General features: G+C 37.5%; 1 protein-coding gene across 4 annotated transcripts in view; it reads right to left on the reverse strand.

Moving 5' to 3' along the window:
- Positions 1-580: 580 nt before the first annotated feature.
- Positions 581-14,006, reverse strand: part of LOC105073770 (phospholipid-transporting ATPase ABCA3) — a 118,858-nt gene continuing 105,432 nt past the window's right edge. For all 4 annotated transcript variants that reach the window (XM_074346227.1, XM_074346226.1, XM_074346224.1 and 1 more), the window contains 5 exons: positions 9,391-9,518; positions 7,452-7,599; positions 6,196-6,455; positions 1,695-1,812; positions 581-1,576 (listed from right to left, as the gene is read on the reverse strand). In XM_074346227.1, coding sequence (XP_074202328.1) covers positions 1,461-1,576; positions 1,695-1,812; positions 6,196-6,455; positions 7,452-7,599; positions 9,391-9,518 — 770 coding nt within the window. In that variant the 3' untranslated portion in view covers positions 581-1,460. The remainder of the gene's footprint in view (positions 1,577-1,694; positions 1,813-6,195; positions 6,456-7,451; positions 7,600-9,390; positions 9,519-14,006) is intronic.

Genomic DNA, 14,006 nt, shown 5'->3' on the forward strand with positions numbered 1-14,006 from the left:
CTATTGACTGGATAAAGAAGTTGTGATATATATATGTGTATATATATCATATATACACATATACGTACACACAGACACATACACACACACACACATACACACACACACAATGGAACTGTGGTGTGTATATATATATATGTGTTTATATATCTATAGATATATAGATACACACAATGGAATACCACTCAGCCGTAAAAAAGACTAAAATAATGCCATCTGCAATAACATGGATGGACCTGGAGATCATCATTCTAAGTGAAGCCAGAAAGAGAAAGAAAAATAGCATATGATATTGCTTATATATGACTGGAATTAGTAACTATTAAAAGATATCATAAAAGATAAAGATATCTCCAAGCTGGGAGAAGTTTTGCAACATACTTGCAACTAACAAAAGGTATGTAACAGTATTCTGTAAAGAACTCTTGCAAATCGATAATTATAAAAGAATGCATTAACAGATTTTACAGGAAAGGAAACACATATGACTCATATTAATAACACATACTCAACTTCATTAGTAATTAGGAAAATGCAAATTTAAGTTTCCATAACATTTTGTATCTCTTAATGTGGCACAATTTAAGCTAGACAATACTAAATTTTGGCAAAGATATGAAGCAACTGGGATTTTCATCTTCTTCCAGTGGGATGGTAAATGTGTAGAAGCACTTTGTGTTTGACATAGTCAGGCTGGACATTCACAAACCCTATGACCCAGCAATCTCATTCCTGAGTATATACCATAGTGAAAGACTTACACCTGTGTACCAAAAGAAGCAGATTAAAATGTTCAGAATATCTAGCCTGCTATGATGCCAGAAATAGAAAACATCACTGTTTTTTTTTCTACCACTTACTATTCTCTTTAGTATATCATATTCTGCCTCACGTTGACACACTACTTTTCTCTACCCTTTGGGTTGTTTTTCCTTTCTTTCTTTCTTTGTTGCTTATTTGTTGTATGTACAATCATGTCCCCATGAGGACCCATCAGTTAATAATAACTATGATAATGTACTGAGAAAAATTAAAATAAAATGAAATAAAGTTATTGGCATATGTGCCCTCAAAGGGCAAAGAAACAATTTTTATTTGCCCCCATATATTAATATAGATATTGTGCTAGCAAAAAGATTTGGATGAATGAATGAATGGATACTTGTGTCTATTCAGCTGACTTCCTGTACCAGTCTTCCAGTCCTTCAAAAATACTTAAAAGCAAACCTCTACAGGAAGAATCCTTAGGTTTATCTTAATCTAAATTTGAGTTATTTTAATCATTTTTTATTCACACGTACACTATGCTCCACTTATTTTCACTGCTCTCTGCATATCCTGTCAAATCATTTTTTGCAAATACAGTATGTCCCCAAGGTCAATGGCAGCTCTTTGGAGGCTATATTTCAACAGCAGGCACACAATAGGGATCTATTAATTAAGTGCAAGGACCCATTATTTCAGTCAAGCAGTTTTGTTTTCTTCCTCTTCACATACTCCACTATCATCCTCAGATAGGGGCAGACTTCAGTCCCTCCAACAGAATATACAGAAACGATCTCATTCTCCACCTTTCCTAATAGATAAACAGGGATACCATGCATGAGTTAGCAGCTGAAGGTTAGAAAGAAACACCCAAATACAATCCTCCTTTAGTCACTGAAAATCTTTCCCAGGAAGAATTTTAGACTCACCTTTACTGAAGAACGTGCTAACCATAAAGCTGAAGAATATTGTGGCGATGGCAAAACACAGCAAAAAGACAAATACAAGAGATGGGTCACTGTTTTGGATGACTGGCACGGGTTCAATCTAGCAAAGCAATCAGGAAGCCAGTTAAGTCATACTCCAAGCAGTGTCAGAGCAAAAGAAAAATGAAACATTTAAAAATATTTTAATAGCTCTAATGAAACCAATGAGAATGCTCAGGGAGATAGAGAGTAGACAATTTATTAACTACAAAAGGTCCGCAAGAGACAGGATGGAAGGGGGCAGGGCACAGCCATTCAAGGAATGACAGCAATTAACATCAAAATGGTGGAAAATTCAACTTCCAGTTGGCCTTAAGGATTAAGATAGCAGGAGGTTTGACTTCCAGTAGACCTTGAGCTTCATTATATGCTTATTGTAACATTAGCATGATAAATAACATGTCCACATGCGCCATGACAACCCCAAGGCTAACCGCAAAAGGCCAAAGAAAGGACGATGCCTAATTCCTGGGAATCCCAGCCCTGTCCCCAGGGCAGCTGGAATGGTCCCTCCTGTGGGCATGTGAATTACTGAGCCCATAGAAATTGGTAACACTGCCCCTGGCTGCCTCTCTCTCTCCCTCCTCTTCAGAGACAGCCTGCACTCTGTCTGTGGAGTGTGTACTTACTTTTACTCTAATCTGAGCACCCAACCCCAACGCCTCATGGCCTTTCTCTTGCCTTTTGATGTATCTCTCTAAATAAATCAACCTTTACTCAGCTGTGGCTTACTCTTGAGTTCTTTCCTGCCTGAAGCCAAGGACCCACACTAGGCAGGGCACGTCCCAGGGGCTCAACTGAGGCTTGGGACACAGCCCTCCTCACGCCCACACCCATTTTTCCTGCATTACATACATCTAGGTTTAAAGTTTAATTTGCTGAGAGACTAAGCAGTCCCTGGTTTCCATAGTGGAGTCAACATTTTTTATTCCCTGGCAACTTGAATCCATTAGGCCCACACCATGTTTCTGTTTTCCCTCTCAAAGTTTGGCTGCAGCATGATGCAGTTAAATAGACACTTGCCTTGGCAAAGAAAATAAGGCACATCAAAGAGATGATAACTGAATAGAAAGAGAGGGATGTGAAGAAATAGGCAGCCCAAAGCATCCAATTACTGAGTCCTACCATGAGCTGGTACTCCTATGGGAAAGTTAACACAAACCATATATCATATAAAACAATATAATTATGCAAAATGCATTCACAAATATTTCTACTTTAACTTCCACCACAACCAAAATGGGTTAAATAGTTAGCATTATCATGCCCAATTTATAGAGGAGGAAATCAAATGTCAGAATATTATGTGACTTGATTAAAATTATTCAGCTAGTAAGTGGTGATGCTGCAATGCTTATAAGCCCAGAGATGATTTCACCAATAATTTACCTGATAACGTTCAGACATGCAAAAACCTTGAAACTATAAACCAGCTAGATTAATATCCCAATTCTTTTTATTGTGTCCTCTTCCAGGAGGTATTAAAGGAATGTAAATATATTTGAATTCAATTAAAAAAATTAAAAGCAAACTCTAGGATGAAAAGTAAGGGGAATAAAAACCTTAGAGTTTTACCAGTAGTCTTTATGAACTATATTCTTCATAGGCATATGGGGTATTTCAAGCTTTAACAAAAGATCATCCAAAGAGTTTAGCTAAGAATACAATGTAGAAAGCCAATAAGATTCAAGTAAGGGGCATTATCTTCAGAGGCTATTTAAAATATTTCATTGAATTTTACTGATATATCAGCATTAAATTCTTTGAAAACTAGAAATGTTGCTGAAAGAAATTAAAGGAAACCTAAGTGTAGGAAAGACACCTCATTTTCATGGGTCAGAGACTTAACATTGTTAAGATGGCATTAATCCTCAAACTGGTCTACAGATTGAACCCTATCCCCAGGCTGGGGAGCCTGACATGGGGCTCAGAACTCTCACTCCTGAGGGAGAATTTCTGCAATATAATTTTCTCCAGTTTGTGGGTCACCCACCCACAGTGTATGGGACCCAATTATATCATGAGTATACCCCTCCTACTGTCCTGCTGTGATTTTCTATTTGTGTCTCCAGTTGAATAAGACCCTTTTTTGGTAGGTTCCAGTCTTTTTTATTGACGGCTGTTCAGCAGTCAATTTTGGCTCATGTCTTACTGGCACTGACTCAAGTGAGTCTTCTCCGTAGTCAGAAAACTGCACCTGAAAAACTCTCTCTGTGAAGAGTCTCTGTCAGGACTGCCCATGGCAGAGAAGATAGCAACCCCTGTGCCACTGAAATCTGACAGAGATTGAACTGAATCTGTAGGTTTCTTTGGGTAGTATGAACATTCTAATAATATTAATTAATGATGGACTGTGGGACACATAAGATGTCTCATACAGAGGGCCACTTCTCCAAGGTCTAGAAATGTAACTAACCTGCATAAAAATACAAATAGAAATTTAGACAAAATGAGGGAGCAGAGGAATAACTTCCAGACAAAGGCATAAGATAAAATCCCAGAAGAAATCAGTGATGCAGAGATAGGAAGTCTACCCAAGAAATTCAGAGAAATGATTGTGAAGATGATCAGAGAACTTGGGAGGAGAATAAATGCACAGAGTGAGAAGTTAGGTTTTTAGCAAAGAGTTAGAAAATATAAAAAACAACCAAGCAGAGATGAAGAATACAATTACCGAAATGAATAATACACACGAAGGAACCAACAGCAGACTAAATGAGGCAGAAGAATAGATCAGTGAGGTAGAAGACAGAGTAGTGGAAATCACTACTGTAGAAGAGAAAAAAGAAAAAAGAATGAAAAGAAATGAGGCTAGTTTAAGAGAGATCTAGGATAACATAAAACACACTAGTACTTGCAGAGGGAGAAGAGACAGAATAAGAACCTGAGAAATTATTTGAAGAAATAATAGCTGAAACATCCCTAACTTGGGAAAGGAAGCAGTCACCCAAGTCCAGGAAGCACAGAGTCCCACACAGGATTAACCCAAAGAGGAGGACGACAAGGCACATAGTAATGAAACTGACAAAAATTAAAGGTAAGAAAAAAATATTAAAAGCAACAAGAGAAAAACAGAAAATAACATACAAGGGAACTACCATAAGGATATCAGTTGATTTTTCAACAGAAACTCTACAGGCCAGAAGGGAGTGGCATGATATATTTCAAGTGATGAAAGGGAAAAACCTACAACCAAGAATACTCTCTCCAATAAGGTTCTCATTCAGATTTGATGGAGAAATCAAAAGCTTTACAGACAACCAAAAGCTAAAAGAATTCAGCATCACTAAACCAGCTTTACAACAAATGCTAAAGGAACTCGTTGAGGTGGAAAAGAAAAGGCAACACCTAGAAACAAGAAAATTACAAAATGGAAAAGCTCACCAGTAAAGGCAAGGACGCAGTAAAGATAGGAAATTAAAATGTATTTATAGCCATTTGTGTTACAGGACAATTATCCTGGCAACAACCTACGAGGTAGATTGATAGGAGAGATAATGGATAATGAGATGTGAGAAGAGCTAGACAGTGAGAAACAGTGTGACCCTGATCTGTAAAGTGGTGTTGCCACTAGTAAGGAAAGAGTGAAAATGACACAACCGATGATTACACAAAGGAGATAAATGAAACGGAGAGACCACTGCTATGGAGCACTCAGTATGTGTTTCCGCCTTTATGCCTGATGACAGTAGGTCTAGGTGATTTGAGGGTGACAATTTTTCACATAATATCTTGCTTAATGTCATAACAACCTTGCAAATTAGGTATTATTATACTCAATTTACATGCAAGAAAATACACGAGAAAAGTTATATATCATGTCATAGACTCAGTAAGTACTAGAGACAGGATTTAAATCTTTGATTTATCAGTCTCTGAAACAAAACAGGCAATTAATAAATCAGTAATAAATAACTCTGAATGAATCATTGGTTAAATAGATGATTGGATTTTGAACTACAAAGCCTCTGGCCATAACACAATATTTTCTCTCCCTAGATACAATTTTGGAGGGGGCTATTAGAGGCCGCTCTGAAAAAAATATTCAAATACCACAAGCTGGTAAAATAATCACAGAATCATAGAGTCTTGAAATTGAATTGTATCTAAATTTATCTAGATATGATTCCACAAGCCCAATTGATTATTATTATTATTTTTTGTAGCTTACTTTATTCCAGAGAGATTTTAGGTCATTCTGCATTTAAATTCAATCTGTAACGTTCTTGTGAAGTAGTCGTCTAGAAATAAAACTGAAAACTAAACCAAGAATTCCAATAAAAACAAATTTTACAAAACTTCCAAGAGATACAAGTGCTCACTGAAACATGACCATCCACCAGTGCTGAATGAGTAGAAATAATCCAACCCTCCACAGAAATTTGCCCTACAGATCCAACATTTTCTACAGAGGCTCTATCTCCTGCAAGAAAAGTGGAGTTACCTTCAATCGGTTTTCCTTTTCCCACACAATAGACTGAATGAGGGTAAGATGATTCATAGCAAAGATAAATAAGATTACTAAAGGGGTAAAAATAACCAAAATTTTTAAAAAGTAATCATGATCATATATTGGGTATGGAAATCTCTGAACAAAAACGGTGACATGTTTGAACAGCTCTTGTACAGCAATGTGGTCATGATATTTCATGATGGCTTTATTCAAGGCATGTTGCATAACCAGGAACCCTTCAGTGATGTAACCTAAATGAAAACAAAACAAAACAAGGATTGCTCAGGACAATAGAAAAAGAAATAGCTGAGCTGAACAACAACACAAAAGGTAACTACAGTGTGTCAAAGACAAAGTTATTTGTTGTACTGAGGGCCTTCTCGTAGTCTGAATGTCACAGCAGCTAACATCGTTTCCCCAAACAAATATATAATAATACTTTAAAAATGGATCCTAATTCTCAACTTCCTAGAAGTAAAACAGTGCATGAAATTATAGAGCTACTTTCTGTAATTTCAATCAACTGGAATGAGAATTGAATTAATTATTGGACAGGCAAATACTTTGATTCTGTACCCCTGGCATGTGAAAAACTAAATGAAGCTCAGACTGAGTGAGTTGTATGAGCTGATGTCTGCTGAGGAAGTGCTACCCAGTGTGACCCCTGGATCTGCGACAGCATGCAAACAGTTTCTTCCTGGTACATGAGTTTGGTGTAGAAAGTAAAAGCTAATAAAATCTTTTATAGAAATTTGGCATTGCCATGACATCTAAAAACTGATTTTGCTGTTAATCTCTACAAGTCCTTTATAGGTTTTGAATGTGAATCTTCTGTCATATTTTCTCCCCTCTGACTTTTGCCTTTTAAGCGCCTTTCAGATGAGAAGTATTTCATTTTAATTAAGTTAATTAGTCAATTTAAAAATTTTATAGCAAATCCTTTTCGTGTAGTAATAAATCATTTTGATGTGTACATTAAGTCATTAAAGTCAAATTTCACAAGTAAATCTACATGAAAATGTAAGGCTTACGACGAGGAAAGGATAAAAGTATATTGTTTCCAATGTATAGAATTTTTCATATGAGTTTTTGAATACTGAAAATTTTTAAAGAAAAAAATCACGAGCACAGTAAGTAAAAAATAAACAACTTTCATCACAAGTTTGAAGATATATAATTGTAAACATGTGATGGGTCTTACCATACTATTAGGATATTAAAATGAGTATGGTTAAAGATCTGCTCACCAGGACTCCCTCCATCTGCAAAATGTTCATTTCTGGGTCCCACAGAAAGAAGAGATGGAAAGAGGGCGCCTGTTTCCCAGCCTCCAGGTCGATTAAACCGCACATACTTGTTCCTCTGAAAACTACTAAAACGCAGATGACATTTTACCTAGAAGGAGCAATAAGAAACAAACAATATCTATAAACAAAGAATATAATTAAGTAAGAATAAGAAATAGTTAAAGTACGATTGAGGGGAAAAAAAAAGTACAATTGAAAATGTGATTTTGAGGCAGACTGATAAGCACCAAAGTAGATTCTGAACATCAGGAAGAGAGGGCAAACTTGCTGTAGGTCTGCTGTAGGTTTGTGGTAAGCTTACACACCATTGTGAATGTATTTTCCTGAAATAGATAGCTGGCATGCATACTGAAATGAAATATACCAAAGATACACCATAATTTCCTTTCCAGTTATGTCAGCCAAGTGTTCTCGGAGGAAAATCTCTTCCTTTCTGAAAAGTGAATGCAGTGTAAGAAAAGTCCTACATGAGGACAGAAGAAGAATGTGATAAAATGTAAACGTGGAGTGTTGTATAACTTAATTATTAAATGAAAAGATGATACTAGTTCTGGAGAACTAATTCAACTTCAAGGCAGACCATGCTGGGTCTAAGTAGTGTTACAAGACAGAAAATGGTCCAATAGTTGCCGAAAGTCAGAAGGATCAGACCAGAAAAGTCAGAAAGATCAGGAGGGGGCAGGCAGATGTCATAAGTCTAGATAAATATTCATATATTCAGTTATCAAGACAAAAGTTTTAGATACTTACTACATGTTCAAGAATTAAGACATAGCCCCTGTTCCTCAAGGAGCTCAAATTCCATTTAAGGAAACATATATATTGACATCATAGTAACTTCAATGATAGAGACACATGTAGAGTGTTTCTGGGAGTATGAAGGAGGAGAGGTGTATGGTTGTATGGTTGGGAGAGACACTGCAGAGCAAGTCACATTAGCAATCTTAAGCATAAGCTCAAATGAGGGGGTCCGAATAAGGGAGATTATTATACAACGCAGAAGAGGTGAAGCTTGAACCTGCACCAAAAGCATTTTGACAAGTCTCTGTGTACATCATTGAGCCTTCATCAGCATCAGCTGACATGGAGCCAGTAACGTGAGGGAACCTGACCTATATGAAAGGAGTGAGGGAGTGATGGGACAGAATGAAAAGATAACTACCACCCTGCTTACAACTTAGTGATTTCCTTACTTCGTCATTCCACTGATGACCATCTGCATCTTCAATGCAGAGTTTTGGCTCCATGTATTAATCTATACCATACTTTGTTTATTTGCCTCAACACCAGAGACACCAAGTTCGAAGCTCTGTCCGTGCCTCTCCTTCTTGGGGGCTGTTATCAGAATCTTCCAAAGTGTCTGAATATGTCCTAATTCTGATTCAGCTTGGCGAAGCCTTCACATTAACCTCTAGGTTTAGATTTAGGAGAGAAATCATAAAATTCACTCAAAAGAAAGAGGAAAGTTTTTGTGTTGTGTTCCATGCCAGTGAAGATGCATCCATTTTAACGTACCAGATCTTTTGACCTGCAAAATGTGTATTTACTACACCATCATATGCACCTAGAGATAACTCCCGTATCAGATACAGTAGCAAAGGCAATATCTTTAGGTGTCAATATTTCCTATGAGTCCGATTTGTAAGTAGAAGGCCTGGTAGGTGGTAAATTCAATTATTTTCTCATCAGCAAAAAGTAATGGCTAAATAAATGTCCAGATGCCAAAGTTACTGAGGCTTGTTCTAGTATGTAAAAGCAGTATGACCTTGGGTAAATTACAGTCTCTCCACCTATAAAATGGAATACTGATACCTCTGCTTGATGAAATTTCTGGAAACTGGAAGAACAAATTTTAGGTTTGTACATAAAATTTTCTTACCTTAAGTGGCAGGGGATCATCACTATTTTTGAACTCGTGGTCAAAAACAAAAGCAACCATCACTCTTTTAGAGTTATCCTTTTCCTTAACATAATCTTCAAAATCTCTTTCTGAAGAAAAGCCTTGAACTGTAGAGAGAGAAAAATCTAATGTGTGAGTTGACCACATAATGGCAAACTGTCTGACAGCCCTTCCTATCTGTAAGATGGGCAACCCACCTTACGTGGATGAAAGGCTATCAAAACAGCACAAATTTTAAAACACTGCTGCTCAGACACTGGCATAACAAACTGATATTTGGAACGCCTAAAAGTTTTTAGGAGTTTAAAAAAAATTTATCACAAGCTTAAAATATAATTAATCCTTGTAATAACCGTATGTTGAAATAAGCTAAGGATGAGTAATGTTTCAAACTGGTATTCTGAAATTTCCATCACAAAGGGAAATAAGAACAAAATTGACCTATGCAATCTATTCAAAGTCTTATACCATGGGAATCTTTAATATCTAACAAAAAATACTTAGAAGTTAAGGAATGAAACCACTTTATGATTTTAATATTTGAGGTAATTGTGTTTCAGTATTTGAGATGACCTATCAATGAATTTGGCTTAAATTAAGTTTAGCCTAAAATTTTAAAATGTGGCATCATTTGCACCCTTCTAAGACAAAATATGTTGTCATTTAAATATCTATATGTACATTTGTTTTTGTTTTTGTTTTTTGTTTTTTTTATTGAGTTATAATCAGTTTACAATGTGTTAACTTCTGGTGTACAGCACAATTTTTCAGTCATACATGAATATACATATATTCATTTTCATATTCTTTTCCACTGTGAGCTACTACAAGACATTGAATATATTTCTCTGTGCCATACAGTATAAACTTGTTTATCTATTTTACATATACCTGCAGTATCTGCAAATCTCAAATAACCCTCTCAGACTTAAGACAATACTACAGAACTACAGTAATCAAAACACCACGGTATTGGTACAAAAACAAACTTATGGATTGATAGAACAGAACAGAGAGCCTAGAAATGAACCCACAAACTTTCGGTCAATTAATCTTTGACATAGGAGGCAAGAACATACAATAGAATAAAAATAGTCTCTTCAGCAAATGGTGTTGGGAAAACTGGACAGCAGCATGTAAATCAATGAATCTAGAACACTCCCTCGCACTGTACACAAAAGTAAACTCCAAGTGGATTAAAGACTTAAACATAAGGCAAGACACTTTATGCACATTTGTATACACTAAAGATTTTCTTAGGAGTAAACATATTTTTGAGGTAAACAGGAAAGGCTTCAATAGCCCACAGGTGCAAGTGAAGTTCCATGCATTTTTATTACTAAGATTTAAGTGGCTTGACTGCACAACTCTCCCTCTAGCAAACCGTCAATGACTGGATTTTCAAACGCTCCCACGACAAGCCTCATTATTGCCCTGTTGACAGTATAGCTTGTGAGGACGCCATAGCCTTACCAAAGGTAGTATCTCATGCTTCAAAGTTCCCACTCACAAGCCACAATCTCCCCAACTCTTTGCCATACTTGTCACCTGGACTCCCAGGTATCACTGTTTCTGAATCTTATAAAGACTTGTAAAATCAGTTCCCTTAGCCACTTTCCACTCCACTCATTTTCTGCACACATATCTATTTAAAAAAAAAACACACAACATGCAATTTCAAAGAATTAGCCCCCATCCTAGACAATACCTTTCCTGAACATATGGAAACTTGATGGAGACACTTAGATGGTTATAAAACAAAGGGACTGTCTGATCCAAAGGAAGAAGGGAAGGATGAGGTCATGGATTCTGGAACTGACTCTGATTCTTGTGCTCTTGGGTCAATGTTTGGCCTGGGAGGTGACCATGCACCTACAAGAATATGTCTCCAAGATAAGTATTTGAGGAAGCCACTAGAAAAAGGATATAGCATCATTCCCCACGGCTTTCTACGCCCAAAACTCAAAACCGACCTCTAGTCAGCAATATAACAATTCCCAAGGTCAACACAAGCAACACTGACAAGAGTAGTAGCTTTCATCATTAAAAGAATCAGACATCTCTCAGCTTCAGATGCAAGTTTACACTCAGCCAACACTCTTCTGCTGTAAGTCATTCATCAGCTTCAAGGAACCCCGGGGCAAATACTAGAACAAAGATTGTTCTGGTTTGCTGCTAATACTGGCAACTCATGGTTGATGGGGTGTCCAAGATATTAGCTCAAACCTGAGCACATTAATGCTTTTCAAACTGGGGCTGGGGATGGTATCAAGCATAACCCAATTAGATTTGACAAACAGAAAATATACTGCATTTCTAGGCCATAATATTAATAGTTGTAATATGATACAAATATGGTATCAGACAAACATGTGACTGTCCTTCGAGGCTGTTACCGATGAGGAGCTTGGTTAAAAAATTATAGATTTATAATTGTGATAAAAGGGATCATAGAAAGCATAACCTCGATTGTCCTGGATCCACGAAGGACTAATAAGATAAATTTGAGGTTTACTTTCTTGCAGCACTGAACCTAAGGTTACTGAGTTAGATTATAAAATGTTAGCGGTACCAGGAACTCCTTATCAACATTGCTGGCTGTGATGTCTCTGATTTAGAGGCTGTGTTTGCAGTGAGAAGAATGTCTCTGGGACTGTATACAGACTCTGGGAAACAAAACTAGCAGCCTCCCTGTATTTGATCTATCCCGATGCAGATATTCACTGCTGCATCCTTCATTTCATTCACTGAATTCTTCAGCTCCAGAATTTGTTTGGTTCTTTTTATGATTTCTATGTCACTGCCAAATTTTTCACCTTGTTCATGTATTTTTTTCCTCTTATTTCATTGACTTGACTGTTTTCTTGTAGCTTGTTGACTTTCCTCAAAATAGCGATTTTTGAATTCTTAATCTGCTAGATCGTAAGACTCTATGCCTTTGAGCACAGTCATTGAAGAACTGCTGTTATCTTTTGGGGATGACATGTGTTCTTGTCATTTGGGAACATGCTTCATGTTCCTCATAGTTTTGAATTGCCGACGTCTCATTTGAAGTAGCAGACATCTCCTCAAATCTTCATTAGTTGCCTTCAGACGCGGTGTACTGTTAACTCTGGAGTTCTCTCTGACCTTCTATTCATACACCTGCTCTACACTTCTTGCTTCCTCCTGCAGCAGAATTCTTATGTAATATTTCCTCTGGTTCTTACAACTCACTGGCTGGCTGCTGGAAATCTCTCTTTTATTTCCAAGAAGGTAATAATACAGCTCTAGTTTTTGGTTTTTCTCTTGCCCATAGATCCTGGTTTGTCTGATAGCACTCTGTTTACTGGACACTTCTTCACTGCTGCACTTAGGAGTTACACAAGGAGCTGGCTATAGAGTGGGAGGAGCTGTGCGTTTAGCACTCAAGGTCTTAGATGTGCCTGGTGGGGAGATCTTCTGTCAAGGTTCTCTCAGAGGCTTATGGGTGAACTTCTGCTGAAATCTTCAGTGCGGTCAGCAGGAATTGTGTGTCCCTTTAATGCCCTTTGATATTCTTATCTTCCTTTTTCGTGATCTTCTCCCCACTTCAAGTCATGGGGGCCCCAGATCAGTACCCTTGGTGCTGCTGGAGACAATTAGTTTTCTCCAGTAGCTTCCCTTATAGCTGAGGTAGTTAGGCACTCATTCACTTTTTCCCCACACTGAGAGGTCATCACGGGATAGTTCAGTCTTGTGCTATGTTACCTTGGGGGATGCAAGCCTCAGAGCACTGGAGTGGTTAAATGATCAGGTGAAGGCAGTGGTGGCAAGGGTTCTCCAATGAAGCTGAGACCCAATGAGCAGGTGAGGGCAAGAAAATCTAATACATACCTAAAAGGGGTCTAGTACATGGCCATTCAGAATACATATCAACACACAGTACTTAAGGAATTTTTTAGGTTCCTCATGTATTGGGACACACAAAAGAATATCAATAAATTCTGAGGAATCAACATCTTAAAGACTTTGTCCCTGACTATAATGTAATAAACATGGAAGTAACTAGCAGATAGTTTTTAAATTCTCATTCAGAGACTTCCATTTCTAGCCATATGGAGTAGCTAATATTAGACTGAACTTTCCCCACTGCATAACAGTTTGGTGAAATCTGTTTGAGAGCAACCAGCATGAGCAGAACTTACAGAGTTATGAGCCTTGAAAAAGGGACATGCACAACGTGAGTGTCATATCCTCCCTGGTATTTTTGCAAAAAGTTTCAGACTTGCTGAGTTGAAGAGAAAAAGGTGAGAGTTCAGGCTGCCAAAATGGCTGGGACTTGAGAAGCACCGTTCCAAAGAGAAGAGAATAGCAGAGAAGTAAGGTGAGAAATTAGCATGTAAATTCCACTGACCAACTCTAAACCTAGCATGCATAGGATAAGACTCTTAAGAAACCAAGAGGATGATACCAGGTGGCAGGCTGAAATGCTGAGCAGTAATTTCAGCAGCTAGGCAATGCTGGGGAGACAGAATGAAGTTCAAGCTCCACCAAAGGAATGGGGCCTTCTAAAATACTCCAGACTAGAAGGGCCACATCCTAGGAATAATGACCGGGTCCCAGGACAACGGGTA

The sequence above is a fragment of the Camelus bactrianus genome, chromosome 18, assembly GCF_048773025.1.
Source record: "Camelus bactrianus isolate YW-2024 breed Bactrian camel chromosome 18, ASM4877302v1, whole genome shotgun sequence".
NCBI classification, from domain to species: domain Eukaryota; kingdom Metazoa; phylum Chordata; class Mammalia; order Artiodactyla; family Camelidae; genus Camelus; species Camelus bactrianus.